Source organism: Stomoxys calcitrans, chromosome 5 (assembly GCF_963082655.1).
Source record: "Stomoxys calcitrans chromosome 5, idStoCalc2.1, whole genome shotgun sequence".
Taxonomy (NCBI): domain Eukaryota; kingdom Metazoa; phylum Arthropoda; class Insecta; order Diptera; family Muscidae; genus Stomoxys; species Stomoxys calcitrans.
This window is the reverse complement of record NC_081556.1, coordinates 111519607-111543521: the sequence shown is the minus strand read 5'-3', so window position 1 is coordinate 111543521 and position 23915 is coordinate 111519607. Positions and strand designations below refer to the sequence as shown.

General features: G+C 37.8%; 2 protein-coding genes across 2 annotated transcripts in view; both read right to left on the bottom strand.

Annotated features, from left to right (window-relative positions):
- The window catches only part of LOC106088229 (larval cuticle protein 9-like), a 31542-nt gene extending 20501 nt beyond the window's left edge, over window positions 1-11041 (bottom strand). The window contains exons 1-3 of the mRNA XM_059369907.1: window positions 10982-11041; window positions 4844-4877; window positions 3683-3783 (exon numbers count right to left, since the gene is read on the bottom strand). Coding sequence (XP_059225890.1) covers window positions 3683-3783; window positions 4844-4877; window positions 10982-11041 — 195 coding nt within the window. The remainder of the gene's footprint in view (window positions 1-3682; window positions 3784-4843; window positions 4878-10981) is intronic.
- Window positions 11042-13384: 2343 nt separating this feature from the next.
- LOC106088246 (troponin C) lies at window positions 13385-22647 on the bottom strand. Its single transcript, XM_013253669.2, has 3 exons — window positions 22539-22647; window positions 18295-18721; window positions 13385-13689 (listed from the first exon to the last, which is right to left on the bottom strand). Exons 1-3 carry the CDS (start codon window positions 22548-22550, stop codon window positions 13661-13663), a joined length of 468 nt encoding a protein of 155 aa, XP_013109123.1. The 5' UTR covers window positions 22551-22647; the 3' UTR covers window positions 13385-13660.
- Window positions 22648-23915: the final 1268 nt, after the last annotated feature.

Sequence of the window (23915 nt, the reverse complement as noted above, 5' to 3'; positions counted from 1 at the left end):
GTGTACAATATCTCAATTTTTGAAGGCTCTAGAGTGGTTATAACAGACGGACGGACAGACAGACACACGGACATCGTTAATCGTCTTAGAATTTTACGACGAAATATATATACTCTGTAAGGTCGGAAATGTATATTTCTATGTGTTGCAAACGGAATGACTAAATAAATAGACCCCCAATCCTACAGTGGTGGGTATAAAAAAAAACGCTAACAATGCTTAAAAAATACAAAAAAAAGCTTCAATATCTTCGCCATGATATATTTCTGGTCATAAATTATGCCCACGTTTCTTGTTAACCCATCTCAGCCATTGTCGTCCGCCTCACAACATGGCAGCATAAAATTTTGCATAGCATTGGGTATGAAGTGAATTTCTCGTCATTGAAATCGAAAGTGACATCAAAACCCCATTTCATTGTTCACCAGGGAAGTGAAGATCCTACAATCGTTTGTTGATGTCCCAGTGGCACACACAAGCATTTCTTATTTCCTTGACATTGAATTGTATATGGGGGGGGGGGGGGGGGGGGGGGGCAATCAAACGACTTTCACGCCATTGAAAACGAGAGTGACCTCAAAATACGAAGTTGCCTTAAAGCCATGTAAGTGGCTTTCTTTGGTCCATCCCTACAGACACAATTGTAGTCTCTCTTTCTCTTGGCCTGTATCTGTGGAAGTCTTTGGGATGTATAGTCATTCTAAACAGGTTTGGTAATGTGTGTAGAAAAAGTACATGAGGCATATCTCCCTCTTTCTATGCAGATGAGAAATAAGAGATCCCATGAAAACGAAAGTACTTAGGTTGGAGTGATTTTACATTTGCTAAGATGTAAAAATGTAAAAGCGTGCTAAGTTCAACCGAATCTTATATACCCTCCACCATGGATCCCATTTGTTGAGTTTTTCTTCCAGTATCTCTTTTTAGGTAAACATATGATAAAATAAAAGAGTTGCTATGATATTGGAGCTATAATATCAAGAGATGATCCGATTCGAATGTTGTAGACCGTAGTAGAAGTCATTGTATAAAATTTAAGCCAATTCGCATAAAACTTGCGCCCTTTAGAGTCTCAAGAAGCCAAATGGGGAGATGGGTTCATATGGGAGCTGTATCAGGCTATACATAGATTCAGACCATAATTGACACGTACGTTGAAGGTCATGAGAGAAGTCGATGTACAAAATTTCAGCCAAATCGGATAATAATTGCGACCTCTAGAGGCTCAAGAAGTCAAGATTCCAGATCGGTTTATATGGCAGCTATATCAGGTTATGACCCGATTTCGACCGTACTTAGCACAGCTATTGGAAATCATAACAAAACACTTCATGCAAAATTTCTGTCAAATCGGATAAGAATTGCGCCCGCTGGCTGCTCAAGAAGTCAAGATCCAAGATCGGTTTATATGTCAGCTAAAGCAGGTTATGAACCGATTTGAACCACACATTGCACAGGTGTTGGAATTCATAGGAAAACACCTCATGCAAAATTTTAGCCAAAGCGGATAAGAATTGCGCCCTCTAGTGACTCAAGAAGTCAAGGTCCAAGATCGGTTTATATGGTAGCTATATCAAAACATGGACCGATGTGGTCCATTTACAATCCCAACCGACCTACACTAAAAAGAAGAATTCGTGCAAAATTTTAAGGGGCTAGCTTTACTTCTTCGAAAGTTAGCGTGCTTTCGACAGACAGACGGACGGACGGACAGACGGATGGACGGACACACGGAAGGACTGACAGACGGACGGACAGACGAACGGACGGACAGACGAACGGACGGACGGGTAGACAGATGGACGGACGGACGGACAGATGGACGGACAGACAGACAGACGGACAGACAGATAGACAGACAGACGGACGGACATGGCTAGATCGACTTTACATGTCATGACGATCAAGAATATATATATCCTTTACTGGGTCTCAGATGATTATTTCGAGGAGTTGCAAACAGAATGACGAAATTAGTATACCCCCATCCTAGGCTGGAACATTGAGGTCCGATCTGTATGGTGTTCATTGCTGTCACGAGAAGCTTAACTGCGAGCTACCGGACTCGTTCACAGGTTGCGGATAGTGGAATGCTCCATACGGAGTAGCGGCAACGGCAGTCGTGGACAATCAGCGGTATCGAACGGAGAGTCTCAGTGAGAGGTCGGGCGGCACCGGCTCTAGCACAAATACTGAGTGCCTATGATGCTCCATATGACAAGGCGAGTTATTGGTGCCTTTAAATAACCAATGGCCACCTTGTTCCCGCAGCGATCGGTCCTTTGGACCGGAACGAGCTTGCACACATCAGCAGCTTGACGAGGATCGCCACCTCCACATGAAAAATGTGGCTACAACAACAACAAACCTGAAATTGTAGGGTCTAGTAGTTTGCCACTGGTATGAAGTAAAGCTAATGGGAGTCTTAAAAAACTACCTGCGGTTCAAGTGATGGAATCCTTCATGATTTCTTTCTATAGCCCTGCAATAATTTTTGATCGCCAAACAATCTTTTGGGGGTCTTCTAGATGAAGTTTACGTTCACGGACGAGCTCATCTAAGAGTCGTGGATGATTCTCCAGTTGTGAGAAATTGAGTGCTCAAGACGAATCTTTTGGAAAACTGTTCCGCGAATCTTCCATGTGAGTTACTGAAGACTCATAAGAGTCTTGGAAGAATCGCGCAAGAATCGTGTGGACGAGTAACAAATGTGTGTTTTTGGAAGATTTATAAAATACTCTTCTGGAAGAATTGCGCATTACTCTTCTGGACGAGTTACAAATAAGTGTTTTAGAAAAAATTTTGTTTGTTTCTCTTTCGAGACGAGCTCAATGATCGGAGATGCAAATGGAAAAGGAAAGCCAAAGATAGCAACGCGTTTCGTCTTTGGTTAGAAGACTTTTCAACCATATTAGGTGTGATGGCTTCAAGGGTCGTGCGTTGGTATGTTGTATTTGAATCGCATTTAATTGCGAAAGCGCATCTATGATACAATTACCACATTAACCAAGCTCAACAACCCTGCTTATTAGCTGTACTTTTTCCCATGCATTTATTTTTGTGTAATGGCAGACATTCTGTCTGTGGTTAATAACACTTCTTCCGTACCACACATTACTTTGATCCTCTGTTGGAAGTTGTATTGATGGCTTCGAACGCTAAGACAACGGCAATAGCTCACGCTGTTGCTCCGTGTGCCCAGGTTCGAATCCTGGCCGGGCTCTGCCGAATTTTCAAGTTTTCTGCCTGTTAGGGCGAGATCATTAAATTTTACAATTTTTGTTTGTTTCTCTTTCGAGACGAGCTCAATGATCGGAGATGCAAATGGAAAAATAATTTAATATGGTTCTTTGGTTAGAAGATCTAAAAATGCATATCAAGAAAAGTTGTTCATCAAAAAAGTAACACCTACTAAAAATCTCAAAATGTTTTTTTTTTTTTTTGTAGAGGATCTAAATATGCATATCACAATGAGTTGTTCATCAGAAACGTGGCAACTATTAGTCGTGATATTCGTCAAATTAAGTACCAATCATCATACAAACCAAGTGGGAATTCTGGTTGGTGTTATGGATGATGTCCTCTCAAAATAAAACATCGAATAACATAATTGAATACAAGTCCTAAACGCGCCAGGCATGAAAATACAAACAATCGCGAAAAGTAAGCCTGGGCGACTTACAAACAAATCTTCTGGACGATTATAACGCAATGGGTTGCGCAATAACCGTCGCCAAGAGTTGCTAAAACTGCCGCACAAGCAATGGATAGCCCTATCATATCCTAGAAGAATATTTCACGAGTCATACGGAAGATGAGAACACAATGGATTCTAAGAGAATCATGGTGAAGAATTGTTAAAACTTCCTCGCACGCAATGATAATCCAGAAAAGTGTTTCACGACTTATACGGACGATTATTACCCAATGGGTTGTAAGAGAATGGTGGCGAAAAGTTGATAAAACATCCACACACGTGATAGACTGCCCCGTGACATTGTAGAAGAATGTTTTGCCACTCATACGGAAGAACAATTGCGTAAAAATCTTCCAGAAGATTGTTTTTTTTTTCATCGCGGGGACGAACGCTCTTCCAAAATTATGAAAAATTATTGTAAGGGGGTAAGGTTAAGTTATTGTGGTGGTTTGATATCAAATTCAACTATGGACTGAGCCACTTATATCTCTTCTAAAGGAGAAACAAGTAGGAACCGATATGTAATGGATGATGACTCATACGGAAGACGACTGATACGGAAGAGCAATTGCGTACGAATCTTCCAGAAGATTGTTTCTATCATTGCGGGGACGAAAGGTATTCAAAAATGTTTGTAGGGAAGTAAGGTTAAGTTATAGTTTGATATCAAATTCAACTATAGACTCAGCCACTTATATCTCTCCTAATGGAGAAACCAGTAGCGCATAATTGGTCTCTAAAAAAGTTGTATCAGGTTGCGAACTGATTAATAATGGTTCATCATCCATCCATCAGCCATAATACAAATAAAAGTGCAGAACGTCAGACAAACGGGTAGAATTACGGTGTGTTAATGCCCTTTGAGGCAAATCGGGAGATTGGGTTTTATATCAGGTTTGAAACCAAATTAGACCATAAACACAGGCTGAATAGTCCATAGGATTATATATACACAGCATCAAATGGGCAGACGATTACGGCTACACTGACTCAGAATGAAATAGTGATCAAGGATTATATACAGTCTAAAACGAATATTAAGAGGTGTAAAAAAGTTATGAAAGTGGTATACCCCCTAAACCATAGGACATAAAAACATAAAAAAAGAACTACTAAAAATTTCTAAATAAAAAAATGCCAACTTACCGAGCTGAACGATGCATATCAACCACCAGGGATTCTGCAAAAAGAAGAAAAAAATAGAAGATTAGTTTATATGTGGATTATTTTGAAGTAGGAAATGGATGAAACAAATAAAGCATATCGGGAAATCGGTTTCTATGGGAACTATATCTAATCATGGACCTATTTATAACCAATTTGTTGTGGAAATTAATGCTGATAAGTGCAAAGCAAACTTAATATAAATCAAAAAAGATGATTCGTTTGAAAGAGCCGAATTGATGGATCGGCTTATATGGAAGCTGTCCTTACATGTGGACCGACTTGGTCTATTTATAATACCTAATGATCTAAAACAGTAAAAACCAGTAAGGAAAGGCAAAAGTCGGGCGGTGCCGACTATATAATACCCTACGCCACCTAGTGCATGTAGTACATTTTATATGTAGAACTTATCTCGAAATCTAGTCAGACTTTAATTTAGATACCAATTGAAATAGCAATTTAGAACCTTGTACGATTTTCCTACCATAGGACAAAAGATTTGGATTTCTACATCTTTAAAAGGCCATATCGGATAAAAGATTATATGGGAGTTATTTATATCGAAAACTGTGCCAATTTTAATGACACATACTGGGGCGTCAAATAGAGATTGATGCCCCAGTATGTGTCATTAAGATGTGACCAAAATTGTGGTTCTTACTGCCATAAAAGTCCATATCGGATGAAATATACACATTGGAGCTATATCTAAATTACGACTGATTTAATGAAATTTTGCCCTCGTATTGGAACGTCGATTTAAACGTCTCATGTAAAATCGGGAGAAATTTGTGGATTCTACAGCCTTAAAAGGCCATATCGGATGAACGATATATACGGTAGCTATATCTAAATCTGAACCGATTTTTATGAAATTTTCTAGATATATTAAGATCAGTAACAAAATAGTCCGTGCGAAATTTTGTGCCGATCGGTTGAAAACTGTAGCTACTACGGTCATTTAAGTGTAAATCGGGTGATACATATATATGGGAGCTATATCTAAATCTGCACCGATTTTTATGAAATTTTGCACACCTATGTAGATCTAAAATAAAATACCCAATGCCAAACTTTGTGAACATCGAACGAAAATTGTGGCTTCTGCAGCCTTAAAAAGCCATATCGGATGAAAGATATATATGAGAGCTATATATAATTCTGAATTCTGTTCAAAATTTCGTGACAATCAGACAACAAATACAACCTGCAGTTTGATTACAAAAATACATGGACTCACAGACGGACTGACGGACATGGCTGAATCGAATCAGAAAGTGATTCTAAGTCGATCGGTCTACTTAACAATGGGTCTAGCTCTTATCCTTCTTAGCGTTGCAAACAAATGCACAAATCTATAATACCCTAACCACAGTGGTGGTGCAGGGTATAAATATGGGCGCATATCTCGAAAAATTGTCCAATTTGGGCACAGACATTGAGTGATCTATTAATTAATCGCAGAAAGATGTCGAATATCCTACCACAACTCACCGTCCAAATTTCGGCGAAATCGGACATTTAAAGGCGCCTTTTATGGGCCCGAAACTTTTAATCGAGAGATCGGTCTATATGGCAGCTATATCCAAATCCAGACCGATCTAGGCCAAATTAAAGAAGGATGTCGACGGGCCTAACACAACTCACTATTCCAAATTTCGGCAAAATTGGACAATAAATGCACCTTTTATGGGCCCAAAAACTCAAATGGAGAGATCGGTCCATATGGCAGCTATATACATATCTGGACCGATATGGACCAAATTGAAGAAGGATGTCGAGTAGCATAGTACAACTTACTGTACCAAATTTCAGCAATATCAGATAGTACATGTGGCTTTTGTAGGCCTAAGACCTTAAATCGGCGGTTCGGTCTACATGGGGGCTATATGGAGATACAGTCCGATATAGACCATCTTCGAACTTAACCAGCTACTGAACAAAAAAGAATCTCTCCAAAATTTCAGTTCAATATCTTTATTTTTATTGTTCAAAATCAAAAAGAGCTTCACGTGTAGTTCGAGGTATAACAAACGACTTGCCAATTTTAATATACCACCCACCTATAGTGACTAGTGTTGAATTATATTGGGTTGCCCAAAAAGTAATTGCGGATTTTTCATATAGTCGGCGTTGAAAAATTTTTTTCACAGCTTGTGACTCTGTAATTGCGTTCTTTCTTCTGCCAGTTATCAGCTGTTACTTTTAGTTTGCTTTAGAAAAAAAGTGTAAAAAAGTAAATTTGATTAAAGTTCATTCTAAGTTTTATTAAAAATGCATTTACTTTCTTTTAAAAAATCCGCAATTACTTTTTGGGCAACCCATACATACAACAATTGCATATTCTAAAAACATATGAGGTTTATAAAACCAAGGCAATATAAATTCTACCAAATAAAAAACAAATAGTTAAGAATATTGTAGGTGTTGTCCATGAATACTAATTCATCTATTGTTCCCTTTTATAACAGAAATTAAAAACACTCTGCAGTCCCCACAGCAAAAAGGTTTTCGTTTATTTAATTTACGACCTTAAGTATTGTTTGAACGCAACGTTATAAATTGCAAAGCTTTTACGATATTTGCAAACGTTTTATATCCAAAGCATACGTTAAGGCTGTATATTTGACTTATCCATTTTACAGTGGAGCAAAAGTGCATAGTTGCCTTCTAATATATATATATGAATGTGTTGTGTTCATTTCTTGTTCGTTTGTTTGTTCCGAATAGACTCAAAAACGGCTGAAAAGATTTCATGAAATTTTCACTGATGGTAGAGTTTAGCTCCCAGGTGAATATAAAGTTCTCCATTTTGTAATATCTGCAAAGGGGCGGACCCTCCCCCCTAACCCTAATTTCCAAAAACTCCAGAACTCGGAAATGGGTGCATCAATTTAAGTGAAATGTTGTATGCCACTTCATGGTAAGCAAAAAACAGAAAATTGGTATAAAACTTTGGGGTCAAATAACCGTGGGGGACGCCTTATGGCAAAACTCATTCAAACGATCATGTCTACCGCTTGGGACAATATGGGTATCAAATGAAAGGTATTTGAGAGTAGAATACGAATTTGATACAACGATTTGACCTTACGTGTCGGGGGGAACTGCCCCAACCCCAAAAACCGTCCACAAATGACATGTTCACCGATTTGGGCAATATGGACATCAAATGAAAGGTAATTGGAATTAGAATACGAAAAAAATGTGGAAATATAGGGTCAAGTCCCACAGTGACCGACCCACACCAAAAATCACCACCAAACGGACGTGTAGGAGGATCAGGACAATATGGATTTCAAACGAAAAGTACTTGAGAGTAAAATACTAAACTTTTACAAATGTTTAAAATCTATTCCCAGAAGTTGGGGCTTTATGATCTTGGGATCTATTCCCACCCCAAAATTATGGACAAAATGGACATGTACACCGAACGGGACAATATGAGTCTCAAACGAAAGCAATTTGAGAGTATAATTCGAAAATTGTATAAACATTTGCGTCTATTCCCGGGGAGACGTCCACCCAAAAAGGACATACATATATATATATATATATATACTAAACGGGACAATGTGTGACTGTAATGAAAGTTATTTGAACGGTATCAAGAGGGGGCTGCAAACCCTTAGCGAAGCACACCGGACCAGCTAGACTAATATATAAAAATGAATTTGTGTTTGTTTGTAGATTTGATTGTTTGTATGTTTGTGTGTTCCTTATAGACTCAGAAACGGCTGAACCGATTTTCTTGAAATTTTCACAGATGGTGCATAATAATTTTTTGATATCTGAAGGGGAGGCGGACCCTCCCCCTTACCACAATTTTCAGAAACGCCAGATCTCGGAGATGGGTGGTGCGATTTAAGCGAAATTTTGTGTGCTCTCATATAGTACCCTACAAATAAAAATTTGGTATCCAAATTTCGGATCGGGTACCTAGGGGGGCTTCCCCACTCTAAAACCTACCAAACATATATTTAGACCAATCACGACAATATGGGACTTAAATGAAAGGTATTTAGGATAAGAAAACGTATCTGATATCCAATTGTCGGACCAAGTGCTAGGGGGACCACTTCAAGCCCCAAAACACCCCTAAATTGGACATATTTACTGACCATGGGAATATGGGACTCAAATGAAAGGTATTTGCGAGTAGAGTACCAATCTAATATCCAAATGCTGGACCACGTCTCTGGGGGTCCTCCCCTTCCCAAACATCCCCCAAACAGAACCTATTTACTGACCACGGCAATATAGGGCTTTAATAAATGGTATTTGAGTGTAGAATTAGAATCTGATAGCCAAATATGGGAGCCGCCTCTCCCCAAAAACATCCCCCAAAGGGGACAAATTTACGACCATAGCAATATGGGGCTCAAATGAAAGGTCTTTAGGAATGCAGCACGAATCTGATACCAATATTCGGGAAAAGTGTATATGGGTATATGTGTATATGGGGCCACCCCACCCCCACAAGACCACCCAAATAGTAAGTATTTTCTGACTATTGCAATATGAGGCTCAAATAAGAGGGTTTTTAGAGTAGAACACGAATCCGATACATGTTTTCAAAGGCCAACTCAATGAATGGCCGCTCATCCCAAAAACACCCCCAGCCCGTTGATGTTTGCCGACTATGGAAATATGGGGCGCAAATTAAAGGTATTTGGGAGTAGACCACGTATATGATATCAACATTAGGGACCAACTGTCTAGGGAACGTCCCACCACAATAATCCCCAAATATGACGTATTTACGCACCAAGACATTTTGGGTCTTAAAGAGAGTGGAGTGGAGAGTGAGAGTGAACTAGGTATTCATAGTGTTTAGGGCCAATACCCCAACCCGAACATATTTACTGACTTTTCCAATTAGGAGTTTAATTGAGATTATAAAACGAATTTATTATCCAATTTTGAGGCCAATGGCAATATGGTTACTGTTAGTCAAGCGATATACTATTTTCGTAGCATGGTATTTCACTAAAAGCTCTTTAATTGTCGAAAATAAATATTCCAAGGAAACTTTTGTTCCATATAAAGTAAAAGAAGGTGCAGCGGAGCGGGCCCGGGTCAGCTAGTAGCAATATAACACTACAAAGCACTTGTGTAAAATACCTCGGAATTCACATTGATAGGACACTAAGCTGAGTATTCTGTTCAGCTTTTCAAGCGGAATGCTATCAAACTATATAAAAAAAAAAACTTTGCCGAAAATAGGCGGGAAAGTAGTAATCTGTTTTCAGTGAGAAAAATGACAAAAATAACTATTATAGCGGTAACACTTGAAACTATTGTCGGCATCATTATACCCACCACTGAAGGAACAATGAATTGAACAATGACTTGTACTTATTAGAATTTTATCCAAAGCGGAACATATTTCGATATAGCTGCTATGGGGCATTAGGTATGCATTTTTCACCGGATTTTGACGAAAGGTGGTTTACATATATACCCGAGGTTGTGGGTATCCAAAGTTCGGCCCGGTTATAGTTATAAAAAAAAAACAAAACCAATAATTAATTAAAATGATTATAAGGCGAAGATTTTAACTGTCGTTCATTACTTATATTTTGAATACTGTTGGGAAGATTATTCCAGAGACGTATAGCATTAACAAAGAACTGTTGTTCACATACACAATATTGATGACGTATTTGTATTACTTGTTTACCTCTTGTCTTCTTGCAATACAGAAGCCAGATATAAAGGTGCATTGGTATAAATTATCTTGTGGATCATCAAAAATGTATCAAACGACATCGTTAAAGGCCACATGCAATTTATTCCTATGAGTTACATCACAACCGTAAAAAACTCGCAAGAGTATAAAAGTTGCGGCAGAATAAATGTCCTAGACAAAAGCCTACCCACTGTCATACTGACATGATTCTTCCATGAAAGTCTATCATCAAACTCCAACCCAAGGTTTCTTGCAGATGAAACAATCTCAATTGGAGCTGCAGCAATTGCCACATTAAGATTGGGCGGTATTGTTAACCCATTCCTACCAATTACAAGGCACTTTGACTTTGTTGGATTTAAGAGTTGTCCGTTGGCGTTTGCCCATGTGTTTATCCTATCCAAGTCAGTATTAAGGCGAAGTACGCCATTGATCAGCCTCTCCGGCGAGGAGCTCATATGCAGCTGTATGTCGTCGGCATACATATGAATACCACAGTGTTGCGCAACTGTCTATGAAGGTCATTGCTATACAAGGAAAAAAAGGAGTGGGCCCAATACAGACCCCTGTGGAACACCTCTTGAGACTGGAAGATAACTAGAACACCGGCTATCAATACATACCAATTGGCTTTTATTCGAAAGATAGTAAAATATAAGATCCGTTGATCTTTCAGAACATTTAAATAAATGTTTTAGTTTAAGGCAAAGTATATTGGGATCAACGAAATCAAATGCTTTCGAATGATCTAAAAGAACAAGAAAGGTGACTTTATCGCTGTCAATATCACTCCTTACATCTTCAACTATTTTCAAAAGTGCAGTAGTGCAACTGTGCTTTGGCCGCAAACCAGATTGGAAATCTGTTAGCAGTGAATTATTCGCAATATACCCTGATATTTTTCGCTTGACTAGAGTCTCAAATATCTTAGCGATGTATGGAAGTATTGTTATTTGACTAAATTCCTGGTTATTCTTTGGTATTGGGACTATCCTTGCCCGTTTCCAAGATTGTGAATAGCAACTCCTTAAAATAATATTGCTGACAAGTAAAAGCGTGCTAAGTTCGGCCGGGCCATATTAAACACGTATGTTGACGGTCATGAGAGGATCCGTCGTACAAAATTTGAGGCAAATCGGATAAGAATTGCGGCCTCTAGAGGCTCAAGAAGTCAAGGCCCTAGATCGGTTAATATGGCAGCTATATCAGGTTATGGATCGATTTGAATCATACTTAGCGCAATTGTTGGAAGTGATATCAGCACACCACGTGCAAAATTTCAGTCAAATCGGACTAGAATTGCGCCCTCTAGAGGCTCAAGAAATCAAGACCCAGGATCGGGTTATATGGCAGCTATACCAGGTTATGTACCGATTTTAACCATACTTGGCTCAGTAGTTTCATATCATAGCTAAACACGTCGTGCAAAATTTCATTCCAATCGGACGAAATTGCACCCTCTAGAGGCTCAAGAAGCCAAGACCAAAGATTGGTTTGTATGGCAGCTATATCAAAACATGAACCGATTCGGCCCATTTACAATCCCAACTGACCTACACCAGTAAGAAGTATTTCTACAAAATTTCAAGAGGCTATCTTTACTCCTTCGAAAGTAAGCGTGCTTTCGACAGACAGACGGACGGACGGTCGGACATGACTAGTTCGACTTAAAACGATATCGCTTTGTTCAAAACGTTTAAGATCAAAACGTAGGTCTGGTGAGGTGTTGTTACTACTATGGTTTACGTTACTAAATTCACTGTCGTAGAAATGTACGTATGGCTCAGGGAAAGATATGCTCAAGAAACTCCTTTTAATCTCATCATAATCAACATGTCTACCAATTGATGCACTATCACTTCCAACTGACTTAATATGTCTCTAAGTATCATTCGTGTTCAATGCCTCTTGAAATTTACGACTAAAATTAGCTTTTTTTTTCGTATTTATACAAGAAGTGCTCTGATTCCCCGCACGCTTGTAATTATTAAAGAGTTCAGGTGTTCTTAAACGCTTCCATCGAGAGTACGCACAATCTCTTTTACGTATCAATACTTTAATATCATTATCAAACCACTGATTTCCATTCGAAAAAACAGTTCGGGTCTTCATCGGAACACATTTGTCGAAAATCTCGCTCACATTACGTTGAAGAAATGCAGTCTGTTCATCCACGCCAGACATACCATAAAGCACCAGCCACTCAACGGTGCCAATTTCACAAAGTGGTGAGTTATGATCAATTTATTGGGTTGCCCAAAAAGTAATTGCGAATTTTTCATATAGTCGGCGTTGACAAATTTTTTCAACGGCTTGTGCCTCTGTAATTGCATTCTTTCTTCTGTCAGTTATCAGCTATAACTTTTAGCATGCTTTAGAAAAAAAGTATAAAAAAAGTATATTTGATTAAAGTTCATTCTAAGTTTTATTAAAAATGCATTTACTTTCTTTTAAAAAATCCGCAATTACTTTTTGGGCAACCCAATAATTTAAATATTTGCAAATTTTTCGTTGCAATATTTTTGTATGTGTTAATCAGCTAAAAAACGAAAATTTTAGAAATATTTAAATTCAATTGCAATGATCCACTACCAACTGATTGCTCACCACACAATAACTTCATAACAATAATTACAATAAATTATTCAAATTATTTTGCACAAAGATTTGAATTTTCATAATACTCTTAATGCAAAGTAATTCTCAGACAATTCATACAGCAACTAGATCAGAACATTTTTGACGAATTCGAATGGCGCATTCATAATCCCAGTGACTGTTTTCATACTTGCCTTAACAACAATGGAGGATTCAGATACTCGTTGTAGTTTAAGTAAAATAGAAAAAAAGTACAAATTTATTTATTTTTGGTTTGTTTAAAATTACATTATGTGTTGTTGTTGTTTTTTTGTTTTGTTTGATGTTTGTGTAAATTTGAATATAATTTGACTATCTGTTTGATGTTCTTTTTTTTTGTTTTTTGGTGTAGGTGTATGTGTTGATGTTATTGTTGTAGGGTTTCTTATGAAGAAATTTCCATAGAAAACGTATAGAGTTGATGAGAATGTTAGTGTTGTTGCAAGATAGCAAACAAGACGAGGAATTTATTCACCAGTCATCATTTCCATGAATTCTAAAAGGGAGAAGAGGAAAATAATCAAATTAAATAAGATATAAGATATAAAAAGTTTTTCTTCTTTATATTGTACCGAAAGAAAAATTAATACCTTATGGTATCAATGGTATTGACAGTAGAGCAACAGCGTAAATTAATACCAACACAATACCATATGGTATTAATAATGCTTTACACCATCCAAGCCATATGTTATTGTTTTGGTATAACCTTACTATCAATACCGTTGATCGTATTTTCATTCGGTCTACAAATAACAAGAAGCTATTGCTTTGGTATAGTTTCTTGTTTTTTAAATATATTTTTAAGGTATATTCTTGTGTGTGAGTATGTTCATTGGCCCCAACCACTTGTGGTTTATCTATTCCAGGGTGTTGCTTTCATTTTCTATGTGGGCGAGATTTTCCCTTGTCAACTGCTTGTGCAATAGAATATTTGTATGTGTCACTTCTATCTTTTGTTTAAATTTGTCTTTTTCTTAAACAACTATAAAATCTAAACAATTTCATCAAAGAATTATTGTCATCATTAATTGTTTGCCTGCTTTGAATATCCGAAGAAATTTATATGAACTTATTTTTGGTGTTTTTTTTTCCTATATTTTGTGAAATATTTTTGTTGTTTGTCTTTTGTGGACAAGTTGTTATTATTCTTTCAGTTTTTAGGTCCTCCACCATTTGTGAAGGCAAATGTCGAGTGAATATATATCACTAATATTTATTGAGGTTGGAAAATTATTTGCAGTAAAAAACAAGCAAAAAGGCGTTAAGTATCGGTCTATATGGCAGCTATATGCAAATTTGGACCGATCTAGGCCAAATAGATGAATAATGTCGAAAGGCCGAACTCCACTCACTGTCCCAAATTTCAGCAAAATGGGATAATAAATGTAGCTTTAATGGGCCTAAGACCCTAAATCGGCCGTTCGGCCTATATGGGGGCTATATCAAGATATTGTCCGATATAGCCCATCTTCGAACTTAACCTGCTTATGGTCAGAAAATGAATCTGTGCAAAGTTTCAGCACAATATCTCTTTTTTTAAAGACTGTAGCGTGATTTCAAAAGACAGGCGGACGGACATGTCTAGATCGTCTTAGATTTTTAGACTGATCAAGAATATATATACGTTATAGGTTCGGAAATGGATATTTCGATGTGTTGCAAACGGTATGACAAAATGAATATACCGCCATCTTTCGGTGGTGGGTATAAAAATCATGATAAACAGTACATTAGGTTTCAAATAGTATACCCTGTAGCTATACGAAACCTCGACACTTGTCTGCTTCTTGTTACAACTTTGAAGTTGTTTAAAAAATTTCAAATAAAAATTTTACCACTCAACATGTTGTAGGATCGTAATCCTAATTAGGGATTGCACAGGAATGCTGAAATTATAGTCCATTCCAATGAAAAAGAAAGCACATGATTTTACTTCTTAAGACCATATGAGAAGCAGTTTTTATACCAATTGGTTTAAGTTCAACACATGGTTTTTTGTTGTTGTAGCAGTGTGTTGCATACTGAGGTGGCAGCCTTTGCCGATGAAGGACTTCATCGAGTCTATCCGGTACGTACAACCGGCGGCCCTGGGATTGTCAACACATGGTGATCTATTAGGAGTTGTTTTTACTCCATCATCCCCTAGAGGGCGCTGTTCAACCAAATCGGATAAAATTTTTATGTGGAGTTCTTGACTACCATTCTCCCGTTTTAACTTCTTGCGACTCTAGAGGATACAGTTTTTATTCAATTTGGCTGTAGTGTTGTATGTGTTATTCTGATATGACATTGCATTCCTGAGAATATCAGAAAACTAATCTCATTCGTTGTTATCTCCTCACTAATCCTGTAAACTTCTCAGTGGTACCGTTTGGGTGAAACTTAAATGGAATACCCACCACCATAGGATAGTGGGAATAATCATTTATTCATTCCGTTTGCAATTCATCAAAAAATTCATTTCCGACCCTAAATGGCATATTTATTTCGGATCGTTGTAAAATTCTAAGACCATGTCCGTGTGTCTGTCCGTCCGTCTGTTAATCCGTCAGTTGTAATCACGCTACAGTCTTTAAAATTTGAGATATTGAGTTGAAATTTTGCACAGACTCGTATGTCTTACATACGCAGGCTAAGTTCTTGAATGGGGCACATCGGGCTGTATTTGGATATAGCGATTTCGCTGAAATTTTTCATAATGAGTTTTATTAGGCCCGTCAATACTCGAACCGAAAATGGTCCAGATCAGAACATATTGGGTTGCCCAAAAAGTAATTGCGGATTTTTTAAAAGAAAGTAAATGCATTTTTAATAAAACTTAGAATGAACTTTAATCAAATATACTTTTTTACACTTTTTTCCTAAAGCAAGCTAAAAGTAGCAGCTGATAACTGACAGAAGAAAGAATGCAATTACAGTGTCATAAGCTGTGAAAAAATTTGTCAACGCCGACTATATGAAAAATCCGCAATTACTTTTTGGGCAACCCAATATTCGGATATAGCTGTCACATAGACCGTTCTAGCCTATATCTGGCAGATTTATTACCCGATTTCGCTAAAATTTGGAACAACGAATCGTATCGAGACTCACAACATCTGTTCCGAATATGATCCAGAACGTGCTACATTTAGATATCTGCCATAGAGACCGATCTTCAGCTTTACGTTCGAAAGAACATAAAAGGCGCATTTATTCTTCGATTTTGCTGAAATTTGAAACAGTGAGCTGCTTCCCGACATCCACATGGGACTATATTTAGACATAACTGTCATATAGATCGATTATCCGATTTAGGGCTTAATCACATAAACCGTGCATTTAATACCCGAAATTGAAATTTGGAACTGTTTGGAAATGTTTATTATCAAATAAATACTGTACTCCCGAATACCCTTCATTTGAGTCCCATATTGTCCCAATCGGTCAACTTTTATTTTTGGGTGGTGCTTAAGGGTTAAGGGGGAGGCTCGGTCCCCTTATGATATCAACAATTTCTATAGCCTATTGCTCCTCCCAGACCATATTCGTAATATTCTCCCAAATACCTTTTATTTGAGTCTCATATTGTCCCGATCGGTTCACTTTTAAATTTGCGTGGTGTTTTTGGGGTAAGGGGAAGGGTCCGCCCCCTTTACGATATCAACAAATTATACAGCCTATTGCTCTTTTCAGACCAAATTCGTAATCTACTCCCTAATACCATTCATTAGGGTCCTATATTGTCCCGATCGGTCGACTTTTAACTTTGCGTGGTATTTTTGGTGAAAGGGGGAGGGTCCGCCGCCTAACGATATAAAAAAATTCTATAGCCTATTGGTTCTTCCAGACCATATTCGTACTCTGCTCCGTAATACCTTTCATTTGAGGTCGGGGCGGCACTCAGGTACCGGGACTCATATAAATACTCTACTCCCAAATAACCTTCATTTGAGTCCCATATTGTCCCAATCGGTCAATATTTATTTTTGGGTGGTGCTTTTGGGGTAAGGAGGCCACCGTAGCGCAGAGGTTAGCATGTCCGCCTATGACGCTGAACGCTTGGGTTCGAATCCTGGCGAGACCATCAGAAAAAATTTTCAGCGGTGGTTTTCCCCTACTAATGCTGGCAGCATTTGTGAGGTACTATGCCATGTAAAACTTCTCTCCAAAGAGGTGTCGCACTGCGGCACGCCGTTCGGAATCGGCTATAAAAAGGAGGCCCCTTATCATTGAGCTTAAACTTGAATCGGACTGCACTCATTGATATGTGAGAAGGTTGCTCCTGTTCCATAGTGGGCAAAATTCATGAGCAAAATTTGCATTTGCATTTTGCTTTTGGGGTAAGGGGGAGGGTCCGCCCCTTTCGATATTTTATTTTACTTTATTTTATTATTTTATTTTACCATTTTTTTATTTTATTTTAATTTTATTTTTTTTTTAAATTTATTTTGTTTTATTTTACTTTATTTTTATTTTTTTTTATTTTATTTTAATTTTTTTTTTTTTTTTTAGTTTTTGATTTTTTTTTTCAATTTATTTTGTTTTATGTTATTTTTATTTTTTTTTTTTAATTTGTTTTGTTTTATTTCACCTTATTTTTAACTTCAATTGGAAAATTACTTTTTTTTCTTGTTTTATATTTTTTTATTTTATTTTTATTTATAGCGGCCCACACATTACTCATGTTCCTTTGTCTTCATTTCTCCATTAGTGGGTTGATTTTTGTTATTTTTGGCTTTTTTAACCATTTCCGTTTCTATTCCAATAATGTGTCTCAACTGTCCTTATTTCGAAAATAACAAAATTTTTCAATACAAATTGTCATATCAAATTTCTTGCTAAATGCCTGCCTTTCTTTAAAATTCATGGCGCGGCTGTCAGACAAATGACATCCTCACATAGTCTTGGCCATTAGCCAATATTTCAAAAATACATATCTATGGACATATCTCTGACAATAGTATAGACAATTTGGACATTTTGTAGTGACACCCATTGTGTCATAATTTGACAGATAATTAAAAAGCATAATTAGCACAATTGACAGTGGGATGACTTTTTAACACCCTAACACACATACACACACACAGAACTTCAGTATCTTTATGGTACTCACCATCGAAATCAACGGTACCGGAACCATCAGAATCGATTTCTTCAATCATAATGTCCAATTCTTCATTGGTCAATTGATCATCCAATTCACGCAAGATTTCACGCAAGCAGGAGGTGGGAATATAACCGTTGCCTTGTTTGTCATACAAACGGAAGGCTTCACGCAATTCCTTTTGCATAGCTTCAGCATCTTCTTCAACAATGAATTTGGCAGCCAATTGTACGAATTCTTCGAATTCCAAACGACCAGACTTATCTTCGTCGACCTCTTCGATGAGTTCATCCAAGATTTGCTTGTCGAAGGCTTGACCCATCAAACGCAAGATATCGGCGACGGTTTCAGTGGAGATACTGCCACACTTTTGACTGTCGAAACTGTTGAAAGCCTTTTGCAAGACAGCGATTTGCTCGGGGGTAAGATCATCATCCTGGAGAATTTACAAAGGAAATACACAAAATCATAAATTTTAGACTTATTGTACAGGGATAAAGCAACCGTTATTGGCAACCCTCATTTACGGATGATGAAGCCAATAATCAATAACCAACTGTTGAACAGAGAGTGATGTCAATGAACCAAAAGAAATTGGTTGGACCACAAACGTTATTTTGAACCGAGGGTTATCCCCTAAACTAAGAGACATTGATTCTGATGAACCAAAAGAGGTTTCGTTAAACCGATAAAAGTTTTGTTGAACCAAGAGTCGTTTTATTGAGCCTAGAAAGCTTATGTTGAGTTCAATTAAGAATAACCGAAAGAGAGCTTCTGTTGACCCGATTGTCATTATTTTGAACCGAGGGTTATCCCCTAAACTAAGAGACATTACGTTGAATAGAAAAGAGTTTTGATGAACAAAGTTAGGTTCTGTTGATTGGATTAGAGTTCTGCTGAACCAAGAGTGGTTGTATTGAACCTAAAAATCTAATGTTGAGAACATTTATACGAAAGAGAGCTTCTGTGGACCCAATAGTCGTTATGTTGAACCGAGGGTTGTTCCATAAATTAAGAGGCAATGCGTTGAATAGAAAAGAGTTGTGATGAACAAAGAGAGGTTCTCTTGAATGAATTAGAGTTCTGCTGAACCGAGAGTGGTTGTATTGAACCTAGAGAGAATATGATGAACCGTGATAGGTTATTTTTGAGGAACCGGAAATGTCGGAAACCGAAAATATTAAATCGAAAAAGACTTCGGTGGATTAAAAAAACCTACGATATTCAGCTCTCTTCCTTATTCTTATGGAGGTCAGAGGTTAGCATGCCCGCCTATGAAAACCTCAAAAAAAAATTTCACAGGTGTTTATCCTCTCCTAATGCTGGCGACATTAGTGAGGTATCTCACCAAAGAGGTAACGCACTGCAGCACGCCGTTCGAACTTGGCTATAAAAAGTAGGTCGTTTATCAAGGAGCTTGAAACTGGAATGAGACAGCACTCATTGTTATGTTAGAAGTTTTACTCCTATTCCTTAATGGAATGTTCATGGGCAAATATTTGCATGTTTGCCTCATTCTTATGTTCTGAATAACAACTCGGATCATCAACAAAAAAAAAAAAAACTAAGTTAAAAGGCGTTAAGTTCGGCCGGTCCGAACTTTGGATACCCACCACCTCGGGTATATATGTAAGTCCCCTTCCGTCACAATCCGGTGAAAATTGGATAACTTAAGGACCTAAATTCTGCACGGACATTCAGTGGTCATATATATATAAGTCACTATTCAATTTTGTAGAACAAAATATTGGTCTTTATGGCAGATATATTCAGTTATAAGCCGATCTGAACCATATTAGGGTCGGATATCATAAGGCTTAGAAAAACTCACTGTTCCAAATTTCAGCGAAATCGGGTAATAAATAAAGATTTTATGGGCTTCAGTCCCCTTATCGGCAGATCGGTCTATATGGCAGCTGTATCTAAATATAGTCCGATCTGTATCATATTTGGGTCGGATGTTGGGAGGATTATGACTGCGCACTATTCCAAATTTCAGCGAAATCGGATAAAAAATAAAGCTTTTATGACATTCAGACCCTTTATCAGCAGATCGGTCTATATGGCAGCTATTTCTAAATATAATCCGATCTGTTCCATATTTGGGTCAGATGTCGGAAGGCTTAAAACTACGCACTATCCCAAATTTCAGCGAAATCGGATAAAAATAAAGCTTTTAAGGGTTTCAGACCCTTTATCGGCAGATCGGTCTATATGGCAGCTATATTTAAATATAGTCCGATCTGAATCATATTTGGGTCGGATGTTGGGAGGCTTAATACTGCGGACTATTCCAAATTTCAGCGAAATCGGATAAAAAACAAAGCTTTAATGGGCTTCAGACCCTTTATCTGCAGATCGGTCTATAAGGCAGCTATATCTAAATATGGACCGATCTGAACCATATTTGGGTCAGTTATCGGGAGACTTAAGATAACCCACTGTTGGAAATTTCAGCGAAATCGGATAAAAAATAAAGCTTTTATGGGCTTCAGTCCCCTTATGGGCAGATCGGTCTATATGGCAGCTATATTTAAATATAGTCCGATCTGTACCATATTTGGGTCGAATGTTGGGAAGCTTAAAACTGAGCACTTTTTCAAATTTCAGCAAAATCGGGTAAAAAATAAAGCTTTTAAGGGCTTCAGAACCGTTATCGGCAGATCGGTCTATATGGCAGCTATATCTAAAGATGGACCGATCTATTCCATATTAAAGTCAGACATCGGGATGCCTAAAATAACCCTCTGTTTCAAATTTGAGCGAAATCGGATAAAAAATAAAGCCTTTTTGGCCTTCAGACCTTTTATCGGGAGATCGGTCTATATGGCAGCTATATCTAAATATAGACCGATCCTAACCACATTTGGGTCAGTTATTGGGAAGCCTACAACTACTCACTGCTTCAAATTTCAGCAAAATCGCATGAAAAATTATTTTTTTGGGCATTCGACCCTTTATCGGAAAATCGGTCTATATAGCAGCCATATCCAAATATGGTCCGATTTGGCCCATTCAAGAACTTAACCAGCGTGCATCAAAAAGACGTGTCTGTGTCAAGTTTCAGCTCAATATCTCAATTTTTGAAGGCTCTAAAGTGATTACAACAGACGAACGGACAGACGGATAGACAGACAGACGGACAGATATACGGATACCTTAAAATCGTTTTAGAATTTTACGGCGATCCGAAATATATATACTTTGTAAATGCAAATTTTGCCCATGAACATTCCACTTAGGAACAGGGGCAAACTTCTCACATATCAATGAGTGCATTCCGATTCAAGATTACGCTCAATGATAAGGGGCCTCCTTTTTATAGCCGAGTCCGAACGGGGTGCAGCAATGCGACACCTCTTTGAAGAGACGTTTTGCATGCCATAGTACCTCACAAATGTTGCCAGCTTTAGGAGGGGAACCAACGCAAATTTTTTTTTTTTTATGGTCTCGGGCCCGATTGTTTGTCGGAAATTGATATTTCGATGTGTCGCAAACGGAATGACTAAATGAATATACCCCCTATCCTATGGTGGTGGGTATAAAAATCCGATTAAAATGTTATTCAAACTCTTCTATAAGACGTTTGATTTGGATTGTTTATTGTGAAGGCGCCTACTTGTTCGGGAGATAAAAAAAACCCTACAAACTGATCTTGCTGGGTGAACTATTGAGCCACTAATGGTTAGAAATTTATTTCAAATTTTCAAGTTTTGCACGATATGCTGCGATTTTGAATTCTCACTTCACAAACTCTATAAATGGGTCCATTGTCAAACATCGATCCTACGAAGTTAACTATCAGTGGAATATGAAGTTATGCCATGACTTTGGTTTTTTTTTTTTGAAACATATCAGGGTTGCCATAGCCGCACATAGCTCAACTGAACATCTTTCGGTTCAACAAGACCTTTCTGTCTCTTCTACGAAAACGTGTCTAAAAGTAGCAACTTCTGTTAAAAAAAATTGTTTCAAATGAATGGGGGGCCACAGAAAAAAATTTTGTTCGTTTTATGAATTCTTCTCCGGCTTTAGACCGGTTTTTAGGTCACTATCACTTTACAAAAAAAATGAAAAAATTTTATTCATCACTCTTTACAACTTCAATATTTTTTTTCTTTCACATTTTCATTTTTAATAGCAATTTAAAATTTGTGTTTTCATTTCAATCCGTATTGCCATTGTATTTTCTTTTTTTTCTATTTTTTTTTTTCACTGTAATTTTCCATTTTCACCCCTTTCACAACACTTACAATGCCATCCATGTTGAGGGAGTTTTTTTGAAATAAGACTTTATTAAGAGCTGAACACCGATATGCCTCTTTGGCGTCTGTTGGTCAACTAATTTTCAATTTCAGCACCATCAGGAGGTTGGCTAGCATCCGATGCCACAAGCAAATTTTCTTTTGGAAGATTTTTCCACCCCCAACCACAAAGCCGCATACACACTCTGACATACATACACGAACTCATAACTGTAGGCAGAAAAACACTCACTCGATCGAAAGAAAATGAAGAAGAGTCGCCTTCGACATTCATTAACAATAAATTTTAATACAAATTGTTTTGTTTTCTTTTTTTTGTCAGAAATTTCGGAAAAAAGAAACAAATATTTTTATAGTGATTTTTTTTTTCGTTTTCCACAATCGCATGGCCTTGTTTTGAACATGGACAAATTTTAGGGCTCCTATATTTAGAAAGGCCCAAGGGCTGAAAAGCCAAATGGTAACTACATCAGTTCTATGGTCAAAGGGTTTGGTTTATATGATTTTGGTCATAACGGGCATTTATGTGGGAAATCACAACAGAAATCATAGTGCAAAATATCGGTCAAATCGGTTAAAAATTATACGCACTATCCTCAAAGAGTAAACTCGGGAAATCGGTTTATATGGCTGCTTTAGCAAAAAATGGACTAATTCAGCCTATTTACAATTTCTACCGAGTACACCAAAAGAAATATTTGGTCAAAGTTCGTGTGACTACTTTATACCTTCGAAAGTTCCAAGCGCCTCGATCTTCTGCGCTCATTCTAAATTATCTGACCCCAAGTTTCGTAGTGTTTCCCACCACTTGATCTTTCCATCGGGCTTTTGGTTATTGTTGTTGTAGCATTTTATTGTGTTCTTTCTTTCGTCTGCTTGATTCTTTTGAGTGTCAAGATCCACGAACTCTGCGACTAAGATGGGGTGCGTCCACAGGGATCTGGGTCTGAGTCGAGTGGGTCTGGCCGGGCAGTTAAACAGGTGACGTGTATCGTGCGGTCCCTGGTTACAATCGGGATATACATCTTGCACGTCGGCATCAATCCTAGCTCTGTGGGAATTGAGGCGGCTGCATCTGCCGGAACGTAATTGAGCCAGAACTACTCTGGTTTGCCGGGGGAGGTCAATTTCTTCAGATGCAATGAGAGGCAGTTGTTCTCCAAGGACTACATTCACCCGCTAGCTATTCACCTCTTCTGCTACCGTGTCTGCATGAATGTTTTCTAGACCTGCTTGATATGCCGCTTGATCTAGAGGTTCTCTCTTGTAGCGCTGAACCTCACGCTCTAGATCATATAGATCTACCTTAAGGCTTCTGGGCGGTGGATATCCATCGACAAGATGATGATTTGGATGGTCTCTGCG